The 16765-nt window shown below is 40.2% G+C and overlaps 1 protein-coding gene across 1 annotated transcript; it reads right to left on the minus strand.

The window, feature by feature from the left end:
- Positions 1–165: 165 nt before the first annotated feature.
- On the minus strand, positions 166–14463 carry LOC109779550 (protease Do-like 7). The gene is made up of 24 exons (XM_020338174.4): positions 13962–14463; positions 13756–13826; positions 13516–13650; positions 12404–12462; positions 12222–12258; positions 11937–12062; positions 11309–11398; positions 9977–10042; positions 9650–9706; positions 9465–9530; positions 8259–8366; positions 8020–8100; positions 6669–6718; positions 6082–6247; positions 5485–5982; positions 4711–4893; positions 4522–4624; positions 4195–4365; positions 4031–4110; positions 3405–3632; positions 3043–3258; positions 2796–2953; positions 726–837; positions 166–603 (listed from the first exon to the last, which is right to left on the minus strand). Exons 1-24 carry the CDS (start codon positions 14197–14199, stop codon positions 427–429), a joined length of 3276 nt encoding a protein of 1091 aa, XP_020193763.1. The 5' UTR covers positions 14200–14463; the 3' UTR covers positions 166–426.
- Between the last annotated feature and the right edge of the window lie 2302 nt (positions 14464–16765).

Genomic DNA, 16765 nt, shown 5'->3' on the forward strand with positions numbered 1-16765 from the left:
ACTGTGTGACGAACACGACATCGGTGGCACAAGGTCCAAATCTCAAAGGGAAGCTTCGCATACAGAATAGCTTGGTCCAAACACTGAATGACCGAGTATCAGCTCCACCATATCCAAAAACTGCAAACTAAGTGCTCCACGGATAAAATAGTTTGAGACGAGAGCTAAATCGCTAAATGGTTTATTGCTTCTACTACAGGAGAATAACAAATATATCCAATAGGTACAGAAAGGACACACCTCGCAGTCCAATTATCCACAGGCAATCCATATGTCATCTATGAACTACACTATATCCTCCTAGTGCCCACCCTGATTCTAGCTCACCGGCATCGACAAGCATTTCAGAGTTCCTCACCTCTCCATGCTTGGCCTTCCTAGACAAGGCCGAGGCCCGCTGAAAATATCACAACAAAGCAGAATAAATCAAGCCCCGGTTGGCTGCAACGCCTTTATTGTTCTCCTCTTCCATGTGTCGGTCTCCGGTTCAAAAGTGAGCTCCCAGGTCGGCCAGTAGTGAAGGTCCTGCTTCAGAGTGAGCACACGTGGTTTTCCGTTCAAGTGGACAGTCTTCACCCTAACGAACTCACGATCTTCCAATCCCTGAGGAAAGTATTATTCCAGCCATATTAACTCGAATCAAATGAAATGTGAACCATGTTCACCATCAATACAAAATGTAGACTGGAATATACCAAAAGAAGACTGCTATTGACAATGCATACCTTCACCACTTCAATAAAGGACTCCAGATCTGGAGTTGGTTGCCCGTTAACTTCAACTATCCACTGGAGAGCATAAAGACCATATCTATGTACGGGGCTTCCATGGCACCATCTGCATAACAAACTTGCTGCTCAATCCTAAACCCTTATAAACTGCACGCCTGACATCTATATAATTATGTAAAAATTATACTCATATTATAGGTACCCTGCCTTGCCAATCACAATGAAAGGAGGACAGATGGATCCAGACCAAGCGTGGGCTTGAACTATGCCTAGCATTTAGAGGTAGCACCACCCAAGCAGTATCGAAAAATATGCAGATAAGACATCCATTACAGGATGAGATTTCGCAAGATATGCTGATATCGGGAGAAACCACAATACATTTTCATTGATATAGATGAACTCACGAAGCATGACACAAGAGGAAAAAGGCATCCATTGATCACTATTCTCTCTTTCTTATTTTCAGGAAATCCATTACTTGGTTCACATATTTGCCTAACAAAACTACAGTTCCTATGGGTCGCATTCTTGTATTAATTGGCACGTCACGTTTCTAATTCCATGTGAAGTCGTATACAGCCAGAGAGCAGAACGACTTGAAAACTGTGTTGAAGTGAAAAATAGCATTCCCTTGAGCAAATCATTGCTAATCTATTCAAATCTGATCACTTAAAAACCTATATGGCTGCTACAGGTTTATAACTGCAACTAAATACTCAAGTCAAATCTCCTAAATGTGGTTAGTACACCAAAACAACTGAAAAATAGCACTCCCTTGAGCAAATTATTGCTAGTGATTCAAATCTCTTTGATTCGAAGGATTTCGAAAACACAGGAATGGGAAAAATATAGGATTGGAATGTCATGCTCATCTCAACCCTACAGGATTTTGGTTTATTTGGTTGCATCATAGGAAAAACAAAGGATTCTTTCAAAGAGGTTTGAGTGGATGCTAGAAATCCTATGGGAAGTAGTACAAAGAAATCCTTAGGAAAAATTCCTGCAGGATTCAATCCTACGAATCAAACAACCAACATAGGAAAAAATTCTATGGATTCTAATCCTCCAAAATTCCTACGAAAATACTTTGAATCCAAGGAGCCATTGTAATGTCATGACCATTTGAATCCTACAGGATTTTGGTTTGTTTGATAGCATTACAGGAAAAAAACAAAAGATACTTAAGAAAAAATCCTATAGGGTTCAATCCTATGAATCAAACGACCAACGTCGGAAAAATTTCTAAGGATTCTAATCCTCTAAAATTCCTATGAGAATCCTTTGAATCAAAGAGGTCCTAAACCTATAGTGGCTGCTGCATGCTTATAACTCCGAAAAAATTGCCCTCTTGGGAGCATGGAATAAATTTACACCAGTAGATACTTTACACCTGTAATATAAGTACATGTCACAAGTAATCTGGTGGAACACAGCCGTATTTCCATTCCCCTTCCGGCCGCTCTTTGGAAAGATTGCATACAGGTGTAATTCCAGTCCCTTCCATGCCTGGCTGGACCAAAATATCAACAGGCAACAACGACTAACCTCGCATCGCTGAAACCCTAGGTCAATGTCATGGATGGCAGGGAAGCACAAAAGGGGGGTGGGCGAGGGAACTCGGGATCGGGCCACCTCTCTCTCTCTCTCTCTCTCTCTCTCTCTCTCTCTCTCTCTCTCTCGGTTCTCGCCGACGGAAAGAAAATGTGGCCTCCCATGCTCTGTAATGTTTTTCGGGTGTAATGGACCCAAACCGGGGGAGAAAAAAATAGTGAAACGGCGAACCAAGCGTGTTTCTGGGCTCGTAAAATATTCCGGTTTTGAGTCCCAATCCGGTGCACCAAGCATGGCCTAAATGTGTTAGTACACCAAAACAACTGAATAAAGCACTCCCTTAAGCAAATTAATGCTAGTCACTCAAATCCGATCACTTTAAAGTTTAAACCTATAGTGGCTGCTACAGGCTTATTATAACTTTTAACTAAATACTGTGGTCAAAACTCATCAGAGTTGGTGCTAATATTTGCGCATAAATATTTGTTAAAAAAAAAACATGTTCCTCACCTAGCAACATAAACTCCATGACCTTCCTTGGGCAAGAAACCAAGTGCACGCACTGCTGAATGAGGATCCTGAATTATGGATCCACACCAATTCACCATCCTTGTTGAACCATTACCATCTCTTACATCGGTTCCAACAATAAGGTCAATTTCTTTTCCCTGCATGAAACAGTTGTAATAATGATATATATAGATATTTTAGATTCATATTGTAACTGTACAAGAAAAAGGTAATAAACCTTCCTCACCTGACGAAATATTGTCATGTTAAGCACGCCATCTGAATCGATAGATTGGTCCAACTTTTGGCAAGCATTCTCGATGTCAAGAAAGCATGTTATTGGTTCCTTGTTGATAGCCAGAATCATATCTCCCTGTTCCAGAAGCTTTTCCGCTTTTGATCCAGCCAAACAACCTTTGACCCGCAAGACTTGTCTGCGCACAGGGTCCTTCTTAGCGAGAGCCTACAAAGATAATCAAATATTACAATAAATGCCTCAATTGATATACTCGCACAATATTCAGGCCCAGAAGCCACAGAGGAACGATATAATCACGTTTGCCAGGTCAGGAAAAACAATTTTGGGGAGATTAAGTGAAAGCTAATTACCTGCACCCAGTTATCGCTCAATCCATAGCTTCTTGCTTTCGAGAGCAAAGTTGGATAAAGTTCCACCTCCAGAAGTCTGACAAGTGGCATTGGCCTTCGAATTCCATTGATAAGCCGAAATGGTCCAGGAGTACCCGAGATTATCTTCTCAAGGACTTGACTTATTGCATATATTGGTATACCTCTAACAAACTGATGGTCCTCTGAACTGCTACAACCATATTTGAGCTGGAGAGAAAAAATTATGTTGTTAATTACACCGTCAAGTATATGCGAGGTAACAACTAGGGACAGTACCATTACATGGTTTTTTACAAGCATTAGGACTACAGGTTATGACTCATGATGTCAGGCAAAAGGCTAAGAAAATCGGCTGCTTTACTTAATACAGTATAACATTTAGATTCTTAAACGCAATTTAGGATCTTTACATACTGAATATGTATTTTTATTCCATTGCCCATTTACTTGATGTTGGAAATATCAAGCGGCTAACCTTGGGCGTAAGCTGCCGTTTTGTGCTTTTCTTTTTTCTTTTGATCTTTTCAAGAAATGCTCCTGAGAACATGGGAGCGTCATTACTTACAAAAACAGACCAAGGTTAACAACTCCCAACACAAACTAACCTGGGTGGAAAAGCTTGCCCATAACGCTTGAACTCTTCCTTGCTCATCCGTCAATATACCCGAAAATGAGCTACCGAAATCTATAAAAAACAGTTTTCAGTACAATTACAAACAATCAAGACATGAGACCGACGAAGGTTAGTTGAAATGTGCATAGGAAGTACCAGTATCAAGCTCAATGACCTCCATATTTATTGCACGATATCGTGGGCAGTCAGCTGAGCCAATATTAACAGCCGTGCAAGGATTAGTTATGGTTGATTTCCTTGATGTAGCCTGTAAGCTTCTACTTAGCCCAACTAGGTAGACAGAATCTCCTCGGCGCAAGGCAGGTTCTACATATACATCCAAAATGGCAAAAACAAACCGGTACAAAAAGGTTGTTAAGTCGCTGACCATATTACTTGATACTTGTGCAATTTAGTCTCTTTCTTTGACCAAACAATATACTTTTAGGAAATTAATAGAAGGGGCGCTAAAATGAAACAAACCAGGAAGAAGCTTAGCAGCTCGAATAACAGATGCACCAGCTCCCAGTGCAGAAGGATCATAGGCAACCAATGCAAAATTATGAACAGGATGCAGAAAAACAACCTGAAAACCAAAATTTGGAAGCTACTATTAATTGAAATTCAATATGACATGGATTTAGTCAACAAAATGGGTGCTCAGCTCATTACCTCTGCAGGTATTTCAATGGGATATGCAGCAAAAGAGAGCATTATATCAGAGATAGATACAGCAACTGTATTCCTATCAACGGCAACCAGACCTAGGCAGTCAGAATGATATATTATCACACCGGTTCCAAAGAAATGTTGAGAATGCACTCCATCAAGCATGCATATTGGTGGCACATGCACCTATAAAATAGTAGAGGTACAGGTGAGTCAGGTTTTGAATAAGCACAAATCACAAAACAGCTGAAACCAACAATTGCTGGTTACGATGTACTGTAAAACACATAGCAGTAGTTCATTCACCGGTCCAAGAGTAAAGAGCAAAACAGTAGATATGCAAGTAAATGAGAGAATAAAAATGACTTCATACAGGAAACGAAAACAGGACATTTGTACAAGATACAGATTTGTCATACAGGTATAGGTGTCATTGGTTCACTATCATCAATATATTAAGATCGTTTGCGGAATTTCTAAGGAAATGATGCCACTTGTTCTGAATGTTGACACCGTTGGATCAGAGAGAGAGAGAGAGGGAGTAGGGGGTGGTAGAGATGATGAAGCCATAAGTAACCTTCAAAAACGAAAATAAACTACTTCCTCCGATCCACTAAAGTTGTCCTAAAGCAGCATCAATTAACATGGATCGGACTATCGGAGGGAGTACTGAATATACCAAACATTGTCGTCATCAAATATTCAAATAAACTAAAACAACGAAATAAGCATAACCGTGATAGCTCCTCAAATTTTAGATTTGAGAATAGCACTCACCTCAAACATTACAAGAGCTGGCTCAATTACTTGTTCTGCCAATGAAGCATTACTTGATATTGTCCGAGCAAGGTCAGAGCCTTCCACACTGGAAGGATGCCTCAATGCGCCATCTTTTATGTCATCTAAATCTCCAAAAGATGATATAGTTCCCTCAGCAGCTATCTCCTCATCCACCCGGCGCCTTTTTTTCTCAATGATGGAATCTTCGCCAGAGTGGGATCCATCTACGGCAATCTCCTCATCTGTTTGCATTTTTACGCATCCATCTGCCGTATTTTCAGACTCGTGCTGGCATTTGAGATCCATAGGACTTGATTCAGTCAAAGGTGAAACAGAATTTAAGTTTGCATCCATATGTCCGGCACGATGAGAAACTACAAAGGGAGATTCGAGCGGTATAGCCAACTTTGCATTCCACAGACCAGTTGCGTCATTTCGAGTGTATAACTGAGGAGGCGCATACCAACCGTGTTGATCAATTGTCACCAGTACAGACTGAACACATAAATAAGGCGAGGGCTTAGTTGTATATAAAACTCAACATTTACTAAGGAAGGTTTATCATGATAAAGCTCCTAAGGAACATTTTTGTACCTTGTTCCGATAACGGTCAGTGTACTTTACATATTCGAGAGGCACTCGTGCTCCCCTAGACAGCTTTGAAATAACTGCAATAAGGTCATCCAAATTTTCAATATCCTCTCCCGCAAACTTTTTGATAATTGAATGGCGTGGAACCGATGCCCGAGAGAGCATGTACCTACATTGCACGGTGTTGAATAAGTCACAGAAAAGGATGATTGCTTTGATATTGATATACATATTTGGACAAAAAAACAACTAAGAAACGCATGGTGAAAATCACTGAAACTTGAAGTAAAGTGACCCTGGAGACTTGAAAATAAGACAATTGGGAAGGTATAATCTTCAAGTAAAATGATGGAGACGAGAGGAGCAAATAAACATACGTTGCAGCTTACACTCTTTAGGAACATTGTGATATTCAGATTTAGTTGGCAAAATGGCACCTTGTTAGAATTTAAATGCAAGGCAATTCTACTAGTCTATTGCAAAGTGATGTCCACTGACTAAGATTGATAAAGGACTGGCTAGAATCACCACTTCACATCAATAGTTCTTTCAGGAAATGTAATGTCAGCAATTATGGCTAGTTGTCTTACCCTGCCTCAGCAACATATACAAGACCACATTTGAACCGGAAGTTTCTAGCCTGAAACGCAATATGAACAACATTAGTACCAGCGTGAAACTTAAACATATACTGTAACAACATACATTCATATAGTTTAATATAAGTTTGAATAGGATGATGATGTTATCATCAGTCCAATTTCGTTTACTGAACACATGTGGCCACAGTGGCGAGATTAACATTTCTAGCAGAGAAGTTAAACATGTGTCCATTCGGCGTTTGACTCAAGTGGACTAATTGTGATTTACAGATGCAATAGGGCAGAAAGCTCAACACTTCAGAAACCAAAGTGCAGCCAGTCAATAAATTAAACATTGCATAACAACTCTGCTATACTCGTATGGTTTAAGTTGTATACAAATTATGGTCTCACAAACAACATAAGCATGAAATAAGGAATATAGTATCGCTGTCAAGAAAACTTGGCTTCAACAAGCTACTCGAGCCCAGCTACTGGAAGCACAATTCAGGCCTGGCCTGAGCTCATACTATTCTCAATAACAGCTCGTACCATACTCTGTCCCCCCAAAAAATCTCCAATGATAACACTAGTCCTCCGTTGTTCTGTCCAAAGCCTATGTGTTAATGTTAGTTTCACCCCAACACAAGAGCCTAACAGCCCATAAAGGCCCATCCCAACAACAGACAGAACTCCAATCTCGCAACCCTAGCTAAACTCCAAATGTCATATCATCCACCGCGACAGAAAGCCTACCGCCGCCGCCCAACTCAGCTCCAGCCACTGCCTCCTCCCACTACTTCGAACACCTTCCGCCACCACCATAGAATACGTCTCCAAGCGTCGGCAGGTGCCTTGAATCCAGTGCCAACCTCCTCTTCCGGCAATATTCTCGGAATGTGAGCTTTTTCACATGGTTTGGATGTGTTGCGATTAATAGCGTGTTGAGCCTTTGAGAACACAAGTTTCCTGTTTGGTTATTCATTAGGTCATACATGCAGTTTGTTTCTGAATCTCAGTTTTGTTGCTGGCCTTTTTATCAAGCGGGGCATTATATTACCAAGCTTGGTCAAGCTGATCCCAAGCCTAATTGAGTAAGGATGTAAGTTCAAAGAAAAGACTCACTGGTCAGGCTCGCTCGAGTTCAACTCGAACTTGAATTTTGTATATAGCTTGAGCTGAACCAACCTTGGCTCACTCAAGGTCGGCTTGTTGACAGCCCCAGAATAGATTTCACTTACTCTTAAATTTTATTTGCATCAACTATTCTTTGAAGCAGTGTACCACAAAAACAAATGTGTACTCGTTCCTTGAAAGAGCAAAGAGAGCATCAGCTTGAAAAGGAATGAGGGGAACTTACCTGCTGGTATGAAAGTGGATGGATGACAGCACCACTGACTTCCAAGAAATGATTTGGAGTTATAGAGTGCAAATCCTCAACCTGAAGAGTTACAGTGGCATAAATATGGTTGCTGATTTTATTTTAAAAAAGATAGTTGCAACAGCTGTATCGGTGTGAAAGGAAGTAAACATTAATAGTATATACAAGTTCTTTTCTGCTGAAGATATTAAATAAGATGCGTCAAAATTAGAAATTACCTCTAACTTTACTGTCAAAGGCACTCCACCTCTTTCAATCTGCAAATTTACCTCCTTGCCGACGCTGTCATCAAGTAAAGTCTCCATTGCGAGAAACTGGGTTACAACCTGCAATTAGTCAAGTAAAATGCTTGGTGAGAACATGCTTCAGTCAGAAACTTATGAGATATGAAACTGCAATTAGTTTAGTAACATGCTTGGTGCAAAAATGAGTCGGAAAAGGAAAGGATAAAATGTAGTACAATCAACGATGCCACATGATATCAGGACAGGTAAAATGGAAAGGAGAAATGTGATTTCCTTGAGGTTGGGTACTAAAAAGAAACTGGAAACTTGCTTAAAACGTTCTGGATCAATATACACTGGCGAACTTTTCCTAGAATTTGCAGATCTGGTACATTGTTAGACCATAAGCCTTGACCAGGATTTATGGATGCTCCCCCCATATCACAAATACATGTCGTTTTGTATATTGACACGGTCTTCAAGATTTACCCTTCGCCCACTAATTTTTACTATAGCCTTTAGTCCCAAACAAGTTGGGGTACGCTAGAGCTGAAACCCATAAGATATTGAAACCAACTCATTGTTGGCACGTGGATGGCTACCTTCCATGCACCCCTGTCCATGGCCAGTTCTTTGGTGATATCAGTCCTTCAGATCTGTCTTAACGGACTCCTCCCATATCAAGTTTGGTCTACCCCAACCTCTCTTATGAATATACTTTTTGAGACAAATCTAAGCATATGATTGGTAAGTTCTCAACCTAAAAATTTGAAACAGTATTTATAGACAAAGTTTTCAAAGTTTGACCGTAGACATCCAAAATGACATGTATTTGTAATATGAAGGGAGTAACAAACAGCAAGATTGTAACATACATGAAATGACATAGCAGTTAATTACTGGCATGGTACAGATAACTGACAATTGTTAGATTATTGTTCGCGGATAATGTTAGGGGTATATCCTTTTGAACCAATGGTTCACAACCTAGAGTTGTTTGTGTTTTGGTACTTTTGAAAAAAGAAGATATCATCACAAATTCATCATGTCACATATATTATCTTCAGTTTTCAGTATTAGGTGAATAGGAATAGAGAACAGTGGGTACCAACGTTTTGCTAATTTGCTACTGCTGTCTGAAGTTATCAGGCTACAGAGTACACTAACAAATATAGCAAGCCACTTTAAAGCGATGATTACCTCCCCATTGATGTGAACTAGCACATCACCAGGTTCCAAATGTTTATGTGCAGGTCCTTCTGGCACCTGCAAGGACAGAGCTCTCCAGTTTCAGCAAGACATAGAATGGCATAATACAAGAAGCAGCAAGCCAAGTAACAACGTACAATCATGTTTAGAAGTTAGAACTAATAAAGGCAAATTACCACAGAGTCAACAACTAGCATTCCAGTTTCGCCTGCTGGAGAAACAAGGCGTACCATCTGTACAAACAAAAATGACAAGTTCCGGCACTTAATCACAGAGCATGAGGGTTAACATTCAAAAATGTATTCCAATGGAAAGAAAAATGTAGATGTTTACCGATATAAACAAGTAGAAGTAGAACAACTAATATTCATAACTAGTAGCAGGTATAGATAAAGTTATGTTCATAAAATGTAAACAGATTGAACTTGATTCCAGCAATAAATTTGATCCGGGGCAGGCAGATATTTTCTAGACAATTAGCAAACCATGAACAGTGTAAATACCTGCTCTGTCTCATTCCTCAGTCCAAGACGCCGAGTTTCTTCAAATCCTTTGTGTTGAAAGGTCATCTTTAAGAAGGACAAAAAATAGAATAGGAATAATGTGAGGTCCAGACTCTAGGGCAGAGTAAAGCAACAGTGATCGATGATAAACAAAAATTACAACTAATAAAAACACCAATAGCATTACCTAACTAAATATTTTTTTTCTTGGGCAAATTTTGCGAATTGTCATGGTTTAAAGCAGTATTTTTAATAGTGAGGCAGTGAGCCATAATACCAACACCGCTACACAGTGGCTTATGCAGTGCTCTGTAATTGTACAGTTGTGGCATCACTGAACATTATACACTATACCATCCAGTGTGTAGCAGCACTTCAGTCCAGATACATTACAGGATTTCATACAATCCATATGTTGATCATAGAAACCTAAAGGGCGTGTTTGGTTTGAAGCTACACAATGCCATAAGTGTGGTGCCCCACGCTTTCGTGGTGAGCAAATCATCCACCATCAGTGTAGAAGTTCTGCACATAAAGAAAGTGCCAATGACAGGTGGGGCATGATGCTAAGAAATTATGACTTATGAGCACACCACAAGTGTGGCAGCAAATCAAACAACTGGCCAAAATGGTGAAACCAGCCTAAGTGAGTTATTTCCAGACCAACATGCCCTTATAATTTGAATCCATACCCCAGAACACTTAATAGAAGCAAAGCATTGGTCATAATACAACATAAGCTCTTTTTTCCATTTCAGTGTTGGTTGTTCAACTTCCTATTGATAAACAAGCATGTCATGCCACTACATTTCCATTATCCTCACATTTCCATTATCCTCAATACAGAACTCTAGTGCTATGCTTCTGCAACACGCTATGTGAACTTCAGTTCTAGGTGTTGAACAAGAATGGTAAACAGTTATAATAGCCAATTTAGATGCTGAGTGCAAATAACAGGTAAGATATTCATTGCATTCTAAACTAGAAATATTTGTAGAGAAGGAAGAGTTGAAAAAATATAGGTCATTAAGAAAGCATTGCTTCATTTCCATGTGCCATGCTCATATGATTCAGAGCTACTTGACACTGCAGTACTGCACTAGCATACGCGCGAATTTTGTGGAACCATTCTACACTCATGTTATCCAATATATACTACAACTATAAGCAGAAAGACCAGAAGACTATTCTACACTGTTGAAGTTCTTCAAGGTTACATACAGGCAGATTTAACAAGACTACAAAGTTCACTGTTCACCATAAGTCATAAGTAGCTCTCAACTTAAACAAAATCTACAATTAAAAAATGGTATCATCGGACAGCATGCACACCTGCAGTGTACCACGAGGAATATAAACAGATTCTGACTTGATACCAAATGCATCCCAACAATCACGTATCAAATTCAGTGCCCTAACAACCTGGAAATAGTTTAAACAAACAATGTTAACAAAAATAAGAGTGTCATGAACAATCAATCTTAAATAGCATGATGTGTTTTTAAGGCGTCCTGCCTTAAGGCGCCCTGGCAACGCCTTACAAATATGCCCGCCTTAGGCACTTAAGCATCGCCTAGGCGCTAGAGCGGGTGGTGTCGCCTTAGGTTGCCTTACCGCCTTATAAACAATGATGTTTATAATTATATGTAACTAGACAATGTCAAACTCGCATTTGTTTCTGTTTTCTGTTCTTTTTTTGGTGAAGTGAAGTACATCGGTCACATGACGCCTCTAGCTGAAATGAAATTTTCTGTAAAGCCAACTAAATTTAGTATGTGTTACTTTAATTACATATGGATGATTTATGAATGCCTAACACTGGTTTAACTAGCAGTATCATTTCCTTATGATTAATATATTAACCCATTTCCTTATGATTAATATATTAACCCACAATTCCGGTACATCTCAAAATAGTATGAGGAGGTAGTAATGTTACTAATGTACTAATGATACTTACACGTTCTAATGGAAGGAAAAAAGCAGAAGCACTGGAAGATTTGCTTCCAGCATTCAGGGCAACAGCTCTTCCTTGGCAATCAACAACTGGGGAACCACTAGAGCCACCTTTAGTTCCAGATGCAGCCTAAAGAAACAAACAATCACGTTAACTTATGAGCATCAACAACAAGACAATTAACAAGTTGTATGGCATCAATGCAATAAAAGATCATTTCAGATGCACAAATCCAGCAATTCAATCAAACATGTACACATGTCATATTGAGTAGCTAAAGAGAAGCACCTGCATATAGAATGTGTTGAAATCATTGTACCCGTCCCTGTCAAAGAATTAAGGGTTAGAATATATACGATGCATGGTGTAATAATCTTATATACTGTCTACAAGCTTGGGGCAGCTAGGAGCGTAAAGAAAATATCATAAGCCCATATCATAAACTTGTAATGCAAAAAAGTAAAGCGTACTTCTTGTAGTGAGGCGCTTCTCTATCCAGTCGAGCAAGTGTTCCCGCCAAAATTGAAACCTAAATCAAGGAAGATGAATCAGAAAATTTTACAGTATGCAACACAATTTAAACAATTTCCCACAGCTAATCAGTTATTATTTTCACACGTATCCTTGTTAAGTAGGAACCCCCGTATCTAGGGGAATCCACATCAAATCCAGCATGCCGCATAACACAGATGTCACAATCTCAGTTGCAAACTTAATAGGACTTTGTTTCAATGCTGACATAAACAATTTGTTCCAAATTCCTTTTCTAGCTATCATCTATCATACCAAATGTCGTCACTAGCGCTGTTTAGCACATGTCTACTGTTTCTGTATTAACTACTCCCTCTGTTCCTAAATATAAGTCTTTTTAGAGATTTCAATAAGGACTACATGCGGAGCAAAATGAGTGAATCTACAATATGTCTATATACATCCGTATGTAGTCCGCATTAAAATCCCTAAAATGGCTTATATTTAGAAACTGAGGGAGTAGTTGAATAAGTGCATTCCAGGTCAAGGAATATCAATTCCAACTACTAGTAAGCTTATGGTCTTAAGTATGGAAAGGTTGGAGATCAAAAGCTCCTAATTAAGCACCACATTCATCTAACTGAAACGTAAATAGTTCTGCTGAGTTAGACACAAAGAAAGATGGTGTGCGCATCATTATTTTTCTAACATGCAAAACCCTCACAAGCATTTCATCACATTTGCGCTGTGGAATATGATTGCTAATAGCAGTAAGGAGAAAGAGATTCAGGTAGGGTCACTCCTAATTTTTTGAGAAGAGAACGAAACAAATGCTTAGTATTCCATACAGTTAAGATATCATTATCTTGCTGAAATGGCATGATGTGACATTTTACTAGTGTGGTTTCAAGGAACTGAGCCTATGAATTTTGAAGTGGAAATGATTTGTTTTACAGGATGGCAGAAGAAGAAATAAAAGGTCTGGTAGAAGCAATTAAACATGCTTCATTCCCATAATCCAACACTGAATTCCTCGTGCTGCATCACTTTACGGGATACTATGGTTCATAAACAGCAACCAGGGAGCGAATGAACTAGCGTATAAGGAAACCTTTTCGCCACTGTCATTGCCGACAACTCGGATTTCTAGCCCAACAGATGCTGCTTCAGGGTCTAGAGGGATCTCCTCATACTTGAGGAACTTTATGGCACCTGGGTCATAGCGAAAAAAACCAAAATCATGTACCTGTGTTGAGAAGAAGGGGAAAGTTGGATTAACAATACGCCATTGGCACAGGGTTAAACAAAATAAAACAGAACAGAATCGGACTGGAATGGAACAAACACTAACAGGGTCTCGGTACAGGGGGTACACAGGGATCTCCTCCCGGTTCACGAACATCGCCTCCGAGACCACAGGGCCTACGAGCACACAGCAACAGAAACGAGTCATTCGCGGAACACATGAATGAACGTATTACACGACGACGACGACGAGGAGGAGGAGGAGGAGGAGGCATCGGATCGGCGGATAGGTGGAGGGAGGGAGGCGCGCACCAGGCTTGACGACGTGACGGTTGGTGAGGATGATGCCGCGGGCCTTGTCGACGACGAAGCCGGTGGCGTAGCTGGCGCCGGCGACCTCGGTGTCGAAGGCGCGCGGCGCGGTGGTGCGGAGGACGGCGACGGCGGGCACGACGCGGGAGAGCGCGCGGCGCCAGTCCTCGGCCGTGACGCTGGACTCGATCTCCATCGCCAGCTCCCCGCCGACCTCCTCCTTCACGGGGCTCTCCATCGCGGCGGCGATCTGGCTCCCCTGCCGCTGCCGCTAGGGTTTAGAGCTCCCCACGGCCAGAGAGAGAGAGGAGCTCCAGTTCCAGTTTCAGAGGGAGGGAGGGAGGATTTTTATTTTTTTATCAACAACAATCGCTCACGCGGGCGATGTGATGAGGAGGGGTGGGAATGAGATCACCGGGGGTGGGAGGTTGGGAGTGGAGCTGGTAAACAAGGATTTTGGACTGCTCCCACGAGATTTTAGAGGGGGAGACCACCCTGAGTCACGCTCCCGTGGCCGTGGGCGTTATTAACTAAAAAATAGAGTTTCTTTTTCCTCGCCTTTTTTGAGTGGGATATTCTTTTTCCTTGCTGAGTCACTGGATCTGGATTAGGCCTTGTTGGTCTGCGATAAGTTTTTCTTTTCTTTATTATAGAACACTGGAGATCCTATTTAATTTAGCGCCTAGGTCAGGGAATAACGAGGTACCGCGCACCCTCTCTCTGTGCTACAGCTAAGTACGGTCAACTAGCTCCCTTTCTCCAGACTTGGGTTTTTTGTGTTTTTTCTTTTTAGTTTTTCCCTGCTTTTTTCATTTTCGTTCTTTCTTATTTTTTTACTTTTTTCTGTTTTACTTTTTTCTTTTTAGGTTTATTTTTACTTTTCCTTTATTTATTTTTCTTTTGTTTGAAATTAGGAATATTTTTAAATTCGCGATTTTTTGAATTTCACAAACATTTTCAAAAGTTTAGAATATTTTTTAAAAATGAAAAAAATGAATTCATTAACATTTTTAGAATTTTGGAGACAAATTTTTAAATTTGTGAACATTTTTTGAATGGACGACATTTTTAAACTTTTGGAAACAAATTGCAAACATTTCCTAATAGATGAATATTTTTGGAAATTTGGAAATAATTTCTGAAATTTGCTAACATTTTTTAGTTCATGAACATTTTTGAATTCCTTATTATGTGCTTCGAAAACGTACCGCTTTCAACTAAACGAACATGTGGTCCCACATGGGTGAAGCACAACTGTACTCCCACGAGGAGGCAGGGATGTATCTGGTGCACCGGGGCAATTGGTGCTACCAGTGCACCGGTCACCCATTGCCCATTCAAAAATGTTCAAAAAAAATTGAAGAAAAAATACTACATTAACACAACATTAATATATGTTGTCAAAAAAATTCAGATTAAAATTTGAAACATTGTTCGAGATACAAAAGTCTCAAATTTGACACTAAATAGTACTCCCTCCATCCAAAAAAGCTTTTCCCTCACAAGCTTGTCCCTCAAATGGGTGTATCTAACACTAACTTGAGACAAGCTTTTTCGGACGGAGGGAGTACATAAAACAAGTTGGGCTTTAGTTTTGGCCCATTAGCACATTGATGTCAAATTTGTCATTTTTGTATCTCGAGCAATATTTTGAATTTTAATTTGAATTTTTGTGCCAACATAACTTGATGTTGTGTCAATGCACTAATTTTTTCAGATTCTTTGAACACTTTTGAATGCGCAACAGGATCCGATGCCCCGGTAGCACCAATTGCCCCGGCGCACCAGATCCACTCCGACGAGGAGGCACCTATTGAAGGAAATATGCCCTAGAGGCAATAATAAAGTTGTTATTTTATATTTCCTTATATCATGATAAATGTTTATTATTCATGCTAGAATTGTTTTAACCGAAAACTTGATACATGTGTGAATACATAGACAAAACAAAGTGTCCCTAATATGTCTCTACTTGAATAACTCGTTAATCAAAGATGGTTAAGTTTCCTAACCATGGATATGTGTTGTCATTTGATGAACGGGGTCACATCATTAGGAGAATGATGTGATGGACAAGACTCATCCGTTAGCTTAGCACTATGATCGTTTAGTTTATTGCTATTGCTTTCTTCATGACTTATACATATTCCTATGACTATGAGATTATGCAACTCCCGAATACCGAAGAAACACTTAGTGTGCTATCAAACATCACAACGTAACTGGGTGATTATAAAGATGCTCTGCAGGTGTTTCCGATGGTGTTTGTTGAGTTGGCATAGATCAAGATTAGGATTTGTCACTCCGATTGTCGGAGAGGTATCTCTGGGCCCTCTCGGTAGTGCACATCAGTATAAGCCTTGCAGGCAATGTGACTAATGAGTTAGTTGCGGGATGATGCATTACGGAACGAGTAAAAGACTTGCCGGTAACGAGATTGAACTAGGTATGGTGATACCGACGATCGAATCTCGGGCAAGTAACATACCGATGACAAAGGGAACAACGTACGTTGTTATGCGGTTTGACCGATAAAGATCTTCGTAGAATATGTAGGAGCCAATATGAGCATCCAGGTTCCGCTTTTGGTTATTGACCGGAGATGTGTCTCGGTCATGTCTACATAGTTCTCGAACCCGTAGGGTCCACACGCTTAACGTTCGATGACGATTTGTATTATGAGTTATGTGATTTGATGTACCGAAGGTTGTTCGGAGTCCCGGATGAGATCGCGGACATGATGAGGAGTCTCGAAATGGTCGAGACGTAAAGATCGATATATTGGAAGGCTATATTCGGACATC

This window comes from Aegilops tauschii, chromosome 6 (genome assembly GCF_002575655.3).
Source record: "Aegilops tauschii subsp. strangulata cultivar AL8/78 chromosome 6, Aet v6.0, whole genome shotgun sequence".
In the NCBI taxonomy this organism is placed as follows: domain Eukaryota; kingdom Viridiplantae; phylum Streptophyta; class Magnoliopsida; order Poales; family Poaceae; genus Aegilops; species Aegilops tauschii.

Coding starts and splice junctions, on each gene's coding strand:
- LOC109779550 (XM_020338174.4), bottom strand. CDS start 14,199: ATGGAGAGCCCCGTGAAGGAGGAGGTCGGCGGGGAGCTGGCGATGGAG. Junction 12,463..13,515: donor GCAATGACAGTGGCGAAAAG/GTTTCCTTATAC, acceptor TCCTTGATTTAG/GTTTCAATTTTGGCGGGAAC. Junction 4,894..5,484: donor CAGCTCTTGTAATGTTTGAG/GTGAGTGCTATT, acceptor ACTATTTTATAG/GTGCATGTGCCACCAATATG.